Below are 10,827 nucleotides of genomic sequence, written 5' to 3' on the forward strand. Positions count from 1 at the left end.
ACGTAGTTATGCAGCTGATAGCATCCAGTTGATCCAGCTCAGAAGCAACATTCTTACCTCAGTCACTATAGTGGAGACATACTGCTCTGTGCTGTAATCCCAGCCATCCATGCAACTCTCAGTCTCATTTCCAAATGGTTTCCCGGTGCTGTTGAGCCACTTGTAACGAGTGCACCTGCTCTGGTCCAGGTGACCCTTTACCTCCTCCATGGACAGAGCTTCACTCAGATTGGTCATGCTCCCGTTCAGGTAAGGCAGACTGCAGTGTTGGTGTGGTGTGCCAGCCAGGAACACCATGGACATCCCAGCATAGCCATTGGGAACAGTGCTGAGACTGAGCAGGATGAATATGCTCTGCTGAAATGGTCCCCACTCCCCAAGGAAAGAGGTGATCTCATCATAGTCCCTCATCACCATGGATTTGGAATGGTTCAAAAAAACTAAATAATTAGTACTAGAAAGAGTGCAGAGTTTTCCCTCAGCATGCTCATTGCTCTGTCACTCTCTGTTTAAACCCTGCAGCTTCTTTATAAGCAGTGTTGTGTGAGAGGAGGAGCCGACTGCAGCTCGCTTCTGAATGGTGTATAGCCAAGGGTAGAGGTGGAGAAATAAGCACAGAGTGTTGTAAGCAAATGAGTGTGACCCTATCTGGTTTGTCCCTGCTTAAAAATAGGGGGACATAAACAACTTTTACCAATTTGACATTAAATATACAGTATACATTATATCCACCACCTCATTGCCAAAGGAGGTATGTTTCTGCTGAAGTGGGATTTTTGGAGACTGTCTGTAAGAACACAGGATATTTAAGTTGTTATCAGGGACTGAACTTTGTGCATCTTCTACTTTATTAGGCTTTACTCTTCATTATTTGACTGATATTTGATTCATGTACAAATAGATACATGTATGTTCCATCATCTGAATCAAAACAAAAGTGAATGACAACAGTTTAGCTACAGATCTGCTACCATGTTCATATAAGTTCTGAATCCTCCCAGTTACCATCCCCACTCACACACCCATGTATATAAAGGTAGACACTCTTTGTGTCATTCATATGTAAATGAATGTATCTACATCCAAACAGATTTAAAAAGGAAACTAATGAAACACAACAAACCAACACAAATACTGAAGGGCAAGATACTTTAAAATGGATGGAATGGGGAAGAAAGAGGCAGAATAAGGGGAGGTGTACTTTTTTTCTCCTGAAGTCTAGACATTAGTTCCATTGTAAAGTGTACGTTCCTTTCTCTACAATTTCTGCCAAATGTACTAGTAGGGAATCTAATATGAGTGTCAACATCTTTACAAAGAGACTGTCATAGCAGCTGTTAAACCTTCCATTGGCAAAACTTGATCTCCTTGTACCGCTGCATGCAATGTTGTCACTAAATCAAAAAAGCTAAAAATAACAGTGACCAGTTATTGTAGTGGTCTGGATGTAGTGTCCACAGTGTAATGATCAATATATCACGTAATGATGTGATTGTTCGGGGTGGCAGTTTGCCATAAGCTCTTATATGACAATGGGTTTTTATATGAAATTGTGTCTTTCCTTTCAGTTACATCCACACTTGTTTATCAAACGGACTGTGCTGTATCCTCCTGGAATTTCTCTGCTCCATTCTCCAACCTTGTGTTTTCTTCCCTTTCTTTCCTCATATCTCCAGTTAAAGGCCTCTGTTTGATGCAAATGCTAGGGTAGAAGCAAGCTCAATATTAATTCAAGGTAGAATGGCAACCCTGTCTGTTTCTGCAAGATGTAATTTGTGAACACAACACAGTTTTATTTTTAGATTCCATGTGACACTAGAGAAAGGTATAATTACAACACCAGATTGGGGAAGCATACCATCTGAGAGGTTTCACTTGACTGATATGTTCTGGAAGTTCTTCGTCTTTTGTTTCCGGAAGCAGTAGACTTAAAATACCAGTAACAATAGTAATACTCCCCATAAGAATATAGGGTATAATTTTATTGTATTTTCCTAAAAAAGAAAAAAAAAAAACATGGACATGAACTTTTTGAAGGAGACAACACATTTGATAGCACTGTATTTGAAGTTAAACAAGTTCGAACTTGAGGATTAATAGAACTTTGGCTGTAATTCTACCCTCCCTCACCATCTCCCAACTAACGCAACAAACACATATGCACACACAAACTCATGCGTGCGCACGCACACACACACACAGACACACACACTCCCTTCATTAAATCTGACTTAACTTCTCACACTGAGAACACCATCTGGATGCTCTGAGGCACACTGACTCCAGTGAAACTCACCGATGTGGGCGATGTAGGGAGAGGTACCACTACCAATGCGGGAGGCCATGGATGTGGCCCCTAGGCCCATGTTGCGCACTACTGTAGGAAAGAGTTCTGTGCCATACATATAAACAAAACAGAATGCAGCAGTAATGCCAGTTTTTCCAGTCATCACCAGAGTAAGGACCAAGATGTTCAGCTCTGAGGATAATAATAAGAGGGAGGGGTTACCAACAGAATGAAGTGAGAGAGCTGTTTACTCTGAATCTGAGTAAATAGACACTCATATGAGGAAATCAATCTCATCATACACAAAATGTAATCAGAATATAACCAAACTCCACAATGCAGGACTTTACTGGGACATTTACTGAAAAAAGTGAAATAGGAGAAATGACTATTTCTTAAGAAAAAACGATGAAATCAAGCAGAAAACCTATGGAAGCTCTTTGATGCCAAATTAAAAATCAACAGTACACGGTGAAAAACATAGGACCAATTTACACAGATTAATTTAGAAAATATTGGGAGATATTACTTTGGAAGAGTAATCGTCCAGTTTGTGTGCGGTAATGTGGACCAATTTGTTTAGTGTAAGGTGGCTTCATTTCAAAATAATACATTTTGGCAATAGGCAGGCCTATATATTTCCTTTTATGAATTCCTAGAGGGTTGTTAGTTGCAATAGCACTTGCTTTTAAACTGTGCGTTAACATGCGTAGTGGAGGAGAAGCAGTATTGTTTGTCAATAAAGGATTTTCAGTCTTAGGACATATGCTTAGTGTCTATGAAAGGTGAATCTACTGGGAATCAACACAGCGATAGATCACATTTACAGTCTGTCTGAAGCAAATTTTGTCACATACATAGGATGTTTTTTAATCCTTTTCAGTTTGCACAGCAGCAGGTTGACTTAATAAAATTAACAAATGTACTTATACATTTAGACATCTTCACCAGGAAGCCTAGCTGCTCCCTGATTCCCGTGTACGTTCCTAATTTCTTTTCTAGACATCAAAGCAGGAGATGAAGTGAATGGGGCTATCGTAAATATGCAGTTAAACATGTACAGTAGCCTACTCTTCCTTAAGAATCAAAAGCAATGCCATGAGTTATTATTCTGTAGCTCCTTGCAGGTTTTCTTTTATGTCTTACAGCAATTGTATGAAGTTTTGCCAATAGAGGTGAAAAAACTTGATGCATGCTGCAAAAACATTGCAGTGAAATGTCCATTTCGCATCAAAATACACCTGACAATTACTTTGCCCATCACTGACTGTAACTGTATTTTCAGTGCATTATGTTTTATTTGTATAGTAATTTTTTTTCATTTGACTAAATAAAAAAGAACAAACCAAAGCTTGGTCTGTCTAATGCATAAAAAGGCCTTGGGGGAATCCCACAAGGCCTGTCATTGCTCATACCATCAGGAATGAACTTGAGCAGCAGTAACGTGACTCCACAGAGCAGCAACATGAAGGTGAGAGAGAAACGGCGTGACATGTAGCACAGGAACAGCCAGGTGGCGCCGTAGCCCACAAACTCAGTAGCTGCAGAGATGAAGCAGTTGAGGTAGGGATCCCCATTCATGTTGGGAGTGTTAAGGGAAAGCCCATAGTATGTCATAGATATGACTACCCTGTTGGATGAGAGCACTGCAAGGTCACACCTAGGCACATCACTGCTGTTGACTTAATCTCTGTAATGGACATTGATATTTGGAGTGTAACTATATATATGTTTGAAATGCGATTAGAAATTTACCAGTACACAGAATTAAGGTGAAAATAGCAGGGGAAAATACAGGCACAGAAAGACAGGTGGTACCACAGCATCTTATAGACCTATAAGTCTATAGGTGTATAAACCTTATCTCAACTGAATTAATTAAAACTGAACAAAGATACCAAGATTGTAAGTAATTCAAAAATGAAATAAAACAACCTCACTCTGTTGGTTTCCACGATAGCACAGATTTAGAAGAATTAAGATAAATGATAAATGGTGTCATACTACATCTCTGGAGAGATCAACATTTTCACAGAAAAATATAGCCAGCAATAAATATTCACTGTGGAGCACCAGCAACATTGCACACAGTCACCATACCAAAAAAGCAATTGCTACTGTATATAGGAAACCATTTTCTCTTGTGAAAACAAATCTCTTTTGGTTGTCTGCTTTATTTGATATCTCCTAGAAAACTACATTCCAGTTCAGACCTTTATGAGAAATGGAAACGAATGTTGCAGCAGCTTTGTCTCATCGCTTTGTGTGAAATCCATTTTATCAGGGCATTTAGAGCCCCACACTATTTATATAATGCATCTAAATAAGCACTGCATACAATTGTCTGTGATTGTGATAGCTTAGCTTTCTAAATGTATCTCCTGTGTTTGCATACCTCTTTCAAAATATGCAACGAGCACTTTACTATATTGAGGCATTGCTCTAAGACTGTTTCTGACTACCAAACAGATTAAATGAAGCTGAATGTTGCTGAAAACTTTCACTTTTTTGAAACTGTAAGCATGATCAACATCTGACTGCAGCTGTTATTTTAAAAGCATGATGACTGAATCGCTTGTAAACACGGATGCAAATACTAACTTACCAAACTATTATCTGGATGATGGTGATGTTCCTTATGTTTGTCGTTTTAAAGAGATCAAGCCATGTGTAAAGATGTTCACTCTTCTTACTGTCATTTGTTTCCTAAAAGGGAAACAATCAATTGCAACAATTTGAATTAAACAAAAGAAACAACAGGGGATGTCAAAGGAATCTATGCAGTCCATGTAAATGAACAAAAATATATATGATTATATAAAAAAGGGGAAATGGTTGTTTATATTAAAGAATTGCATTCTACTTCACCCAATAACTGTGACACCTGCTGTTAATATCTGGAAAATATTAACAGGCTAGCAAAACCCCAACAACCACAGGGTGGTTTTAGTGAGTGAATCATATTCAGAGAATGACAACAACAACAGCATAAGGTATATTTTTACTGGATACATTGAAAATGAAAAAGTGAAATGTAAATAGCATTTGTGTAATGCCACACTGTCAGTCACTGAACCCAGTCACCATTAGCTTAGTGCAGTCATCCTGTCTGAATATGACATCAGGAGCTGTGACCCGATTCTTGCAGGCAGCAGCCCGAATTATGGCCTCAGCCTCCTCCAGACGCCCCTGAGACAGCAGCCAGCGAGGAGACTCTGGGATGTACCTAGCAGAAGCAAGTAGAATACATCCTCATCTCAGCAAAATCCATAAAGTCACAAGATTATCTCTGCCCCTGAACCCCCCCCCCCCCCGCAGCAGAAACAAACAAATATATATGTATAAATTCTTTTATCTATATGTATACCACAGTTTTTTTGTAAAGGAATTCAGGGTAACTTTCATCATTTGAACTTCACAAAGAGGGACAGTTGCTTTGACACAAGATGCACTGAACTGAGTATTTCCAAATTATCCCATTATCATGGTTTTCGTGTGTTCAACACCAGGAAGATTTGTTAAAAATAGTAAGGTAGAATATACTTAGTAGAATCTACTGATTAGTAGAATCAGTAGAATATAGATCACTTTGTAAAATATTCTCACCACCATAGAGGGATATATAGGAATCCTGGGATGGATAAGGCCAGCAGTAACATTCTCCAGCCCCGTATAAAGTAGGCAAAGAAAGGGAGACAGGCATATCCCACAGCGTAGCACATGCTGATCCCAAGAGTGGAAAATGGAATACGAACAGACTTGCTGAGGAGCTCAGACCCTGAGGGGTGACAAAATGAAAGGATGAAGTGCTGAGTCCACAGTTGCTTCAAACAGCATTATCTTTCAGTACATTTAAAAATATGCTTTCTATACTATCATTTATGCCATTGCTGCAATCATTGCCATAGACTTCTAAAATGTAGATATTTGTTATTATTAACAAGGATGAATTCTTAGTATGTGCCTATTCATTGACCAAATTAAACTGTTTAAACCAGTGAGGGCCAGTGATCTACACATCAGGGGAGTCAGAGACCTTAGCTTTAAGCTATTAATTGTCCTGAGCCTGATTTTAGCAATTAACCATTTTAATATAAGCATTGTGCAAAATGAACAAATTGCAATAAATTCCATCACTATAGCTGATAAACACAACCCCAGCACTGACCACCCATCCTTTTTCCAATCATAGAACTAGATCCAGTCTGAACTAACACATTCTCCAAATTTCCTTTTAATCATCACTGGAGAGTTAAATATTATTCTAAACTACACCGTAGATCGTTCACATATTACTGTAAATGAAACCACCAGAGACCTCAAAAATATTCAAACAATATACGGAAGATCTTGGATGTGAAGATACGTTGCATACTCACTACCCATTAGCAAATTAATATAGCATAGTTTTCCCTTTTTGCCTCAGTTACATTCATTCTAAAACTATTTCCCAGCAGGTAACTCCATTCTTCCAAGCCTGCAATTTCAACCTTTGGCCAAGCCCCCAATAGCATTTATTGTATTTATCGCTCACATTAGGTCAGCTCATGAACCCACACCAGATGGTTTTTCAATCTCTTCTTTTTGGAAGAGGTAAGAAACTATTAGTAATACATTCGATCAACCTGCTGATAGAAAAGTAAACTCTCTTTCAAGTATTTCACTGACTCACTGCATGTTCAACTGTTCAAGTCCCCTAACTAACCTCCCACTAACTACTCAATATAATTAATTCTACGTCTGACTCAATTTTTTGAGTTTTCTCATAAAAATCAAGTTTGTATAATGTCAATTTTATAGCAGGCAATTTTTAGTTTGCATCAGAATGTTCAAGGATCAAACTTACCAAGAATGAAGGCAACACAATAATTAGCAATCTGTCCCATTCCGACAATGAAGTAGAACACACAGAACAACTCCCAGCTGTTTGAGGCAGCTTGCAATAAACTAGCAATGGTCTGTAATGCCAGGGTGGCAAAGAAAATGAGTTTCCTTCCATATCTGTTGAGGAAAAACAACAGCATACTGTAACACTGCCCTTGCAATGTACCTCTAAAAACACACATCTAGGAAGTATGAATCTTAAAGTGAACTTTTCTGAACATCTGTGAAAGAGTTTGGGGTCATTATTTCAGATTGTGATGACCTGAGAGGTGAAATCATCAGTGTGCTTGTGTCAGGATTTCCTTCCTGGAATGACCAACAGGTGGCATCATAACTGCCTGTCAGGGTTCCCGGCTGCTGCTTCCTGAAACAACGACCAGATGGCCTTGCTTCCTTTTTATTCCCTGTTTCATTCCACCTGTGTTGAGTTAGTTGAGTTACCTGTGTTTTTTGTTCTTTAAGCCCTGCCATTTTGCAAGCTTGTTGCTCAGTCTTGAGTTACCATGCACTCCTGTACCAAGCCTGCTTTTTTGCCTCTCTCTCTCCTTCGGTAAAAAAAAAAAAAAAAAACAAGGTTGGACCCAACCGTTGTGTCTGAGTCTGCGTTTGGATTCACCCTGCTCCTTGTAACAGCCTGTTCCCTGTTTTCAAGTTTATATGCCCTCAAGGGAGAATGTTACGATGATAAAATTGTTTTAGTTTAAGTTCCGAATGCCCACCGGAAGGTTTAAATTGCCTAAAAAGTGATGGTTAACTAGAAGGGCATCAGCGCTTCAGCAGACTGTTATTTGTGCTTTTTTTTTTTTTTTGGTCAAGTGGGCACAGTATCCTTCTGTATGACTGCACTCTGAACAAATACCCTCTGGGTTCTGTAATTGTCTTTTGTTTTGTCATGGAGTGATTTTGCCTTATTTTATTTATGCCCTGTTAACTTTCCATTCTTTATGCTTTTCCCTCAACTTTATGCTTTCCTCTATGTTTTTTATTTCACCAATTGAAGCCCCTGCTATCTAGGTGCAAAAAAACTTGTTGAAAGACCACATCATTGTCCAGAAGATTTGTTTAAACCTCAAATAATCTTACAATCATAAATATATCCAGGTCTTATTTAGGATCTATGCTGTGTCAGAATATGTATTTACATATTAATTTTATTTTTTATAGACATATAAAGTGTTTAATAAGACAATCCTATCACTAAGAAAAATATAATGATTTATTTACATTATATTAACAAACTGTAGGCCTACCACAACCTTTCCCCGAATTAATGTGATGATTAGGTATATGGGGGTCTTCAATAGGAAAATATATGCATGGAAACACCATTTTTTGTAATTCAAAACACAGGATTATTTTCCTTAACAAACTGTCTTGAGAACTCTATTACTAGTAATAGAGTAATTCTATTAGTAATTATCAACAATTACAGATTGGGTTTCCAGAACTGTATGCATGCCCTGATGTCAATATTTAAGAGACAGTCTTCTGTAAATCAATAGTCTGACTTTTGTGTAAGTAAGCCTTGCCCTGTGCTGGATGACACAATGATATTGTCCCTGAAGGGATAATGCCATCACTATACAATTTTTTAAAAAAACAGATGATGAATTTACAGAGGGTGTAGGCTGTGGGATGGTGGACTGCAGGAAAAGTGTACTTTGTACTTTTACGTCAAAAGTCACTAGTTATACACATTCAAACGATCACTTTTCTTCAGCAGCTTTGAAATGTAATTACTGTCTGCGATATGTTGAGTAGCGTATTATCCTGGACATTACTGATGGTAGTACCATATATAGCCTACATTTTACTGTACGGCTGTCACAGGATATATATAAGTAGTAGTATAATACTAGACATAAATATTATGAACATATAATAATAGGCATCCTATACTTCAAAAGGAAATAAGTCACAATGTAATAATCACTATTTTGGGTGTAGTAAAGCACTGCTTTGCGATAGGCTGAATTCGTTACTTACAAATACTCAACAGGTGACGCAATATGCAAGCAGACTACCGGCAAGTAGTATTCAAAATGAAAATAAATATCTGAATCTGAGTCTACATTTTCTCGAATAGTCTCTATGTTCCAGCCGGGTAAGGTTTTGTGCTGTAAATGACATCAAAGTTGTTACACTCTCCGAGAGCATAATTCTCAGCTGCCTTTTTGACCACGTTTTTGTGCTTCGGGTGATGTAATTAAAATTTTGCTTGACTTTCAGCATTTTCCCGTTGAAATACCTTGACACTGAAGTTGTAATATGTGTATTCAGTATTTCCTCCTCTTGTTTGGCATGTTTTAAATGACGTTTTGTATTTCCAAGTAGGCGCATGACCCACCTGTCCGATATTTGTCCAGATAGAAAAGATCCTATCAGCACACCGAAGAAAAATACTGTTACGCTGAAAGGCGCTTTCCAAGCATCTTCACATACCAGGTTCCACTGTAGTGACACATAAATAACATTTAGATGTCATATATATGTATGTTGGGTGTTATGGAAAACAACAAAATAAAACGTCAACTCACCTCCGACACAATAGTGGACGTGTATCTTTCAGTGCTGAACTCCCAGCCGTCCAGGCATGCTTCCGTCTCATTTCCAAAACCTGGGACTAAACCGTCCAAGTTTTTGTAACGAGTACACCTGCTGAGGATGATTTCTCCTTTCACCTCCTCAGTTGGTATAGACTGATTTAATTCGAAGACAGCACTGCTTAAGTTAAGGGGGAGCCTACAATGGTGTGATGGAACGTCGGCGATGAAAACCACAGCCATCCCCACGTATCCATTGGGAATACTGCTAGCGCTCAACAAAAAGAAAATAGTCTTTTGGAACGGCCCCCATTCCCCCAGGAAAGATACAATTTCTTCGTAATCTCTCATTTGGAAACGGAAACTGGGATGCAATCAGACGCTTGTAGAAAAAAACAATTCAATCACATATTACATATTAAAAATATTTAAGAGCAGTCTTAAGAGCAAACTTAAGCACTCTGATGAAAACTGCAAAAAAGAGATGCGATTGCCTTTTCCACGAAGCCCAATTTAATCTATGATTATGTCTCTGTCCTCCTTATTTCAACTCCTGTTTTACGAAGGAGTATTGCATTGCGACGCTTGTGGTCTCACGCACAGTGCCACTGGAGAAAGTTTCTTAAGCGTTGGACTTGGTTTTAAGTGTGGTAACTGATGCAAGGCAGCCCTAACCCCTGAGCAACCATACACACCCTATTAAGAAAGAAAACAAATGAATAAGCTGAATTCACCTGGAGGTGAAATATATGCTTTCCTTTAGCAAGACACATGCTGGTTAAACCAGCTGGTAAGCATGCATGAGGGCACACTGACATCAATAGGTAAGCCTGCTTAAAAGATTTTTGGCTGAATTCAGTGAATCAAAGGTCCTAGCTGTTCCTCAGTAATACAATTGATTTATTAGAAAAGGAATATGCCACTCAACAATATCTTATCATTTCATTGCTGTACCAGCTCTGCAACTGAAAGTTCTGTGTACCCCTGTTTACAAACGTTTGAGTAGCTAGGCCATGTTTAAGTTGCAGTAGTAATCTCTCCTTCTCTCATAAAATGCAGATGGTAGTAAAAGATGGGGCTGAGAAAAATAAAGTGTGTTGGATCCAAAATAAG

At 38.5% G+C, this 10,827-nt stretch overlaps 1 protein-coding gene across 1 annotated transcript; it reads right to left on the minus strand.

Moving 5' to 3' along the window:
- Positions 1-6: 6 nt before the first annotated feature.
- On the minus strand, positions 7-10,065 carry LOC118793617 (solute carrier family 22 member 4-like). Its single transcript, XM_036551844.1, has 10 exons — positions 9,709-10,065; positions 9,519-9,622; positions 7,134-7,288; positions 5,894-6,065; positions 5,372-5,513; positions 4,893-4,993; positions 3,703-3,917; positions 2,297-2,479; positions 1,859-1,994; positions 7-454 (listed from the first exon to the last, which is right to left on the minus strand). The coding sequence occupies exons 1-10, from the start codon at positions 10,063-10,065 to the stop codon at positions 7-9; spliced, it is 2,013 nt and encodes a 670-aa protein (XP_036407737.1).
- Positions 10,066-10,827: the final 762 nt, after the last annotated feature.

The sequence above is a fragment of the Megalops cyprinoides genome, chromosome 18 (assembly GCF_013368585.1).
Source record: "Megalops cyprinoides isolate fMegCyp1 chromosome 18, fMegCyp1.pri, whole genome shotgun sequence".
NCBI classification, from domain to species: Eukaryota; Metazoa; Chordata; class Actinopteri; order Elopiformes; family Megalopidae; genus Megalops; species Megalops cyprinoides.

Excerpts from the sequence above, each read along its gene's own strand:
- LOC118793617 (XM_036551844.1), bottom strand. The coding sequence starts at position 10,065 with ATGAGAGATTACGAAGAAATTGTATCTTTCCTGGGGGAATGGGGGCCG. Across the intron at positions 6,066-7,133 it reads TTGTGTTGCCTTCATTCTTG|GGTCTGAGCTCCTCAGCAAG; the intron begins GTAAGTTTGATC and ends GTCACCCCTCAG. Across the intron at positions 1,995-2,296 it reads TCCCTACATCGCCCACATCG|GAAAATACAATAAAATTATA; the intron begins GTGAGTTTCACT and ends TTTCTTTTTTAG.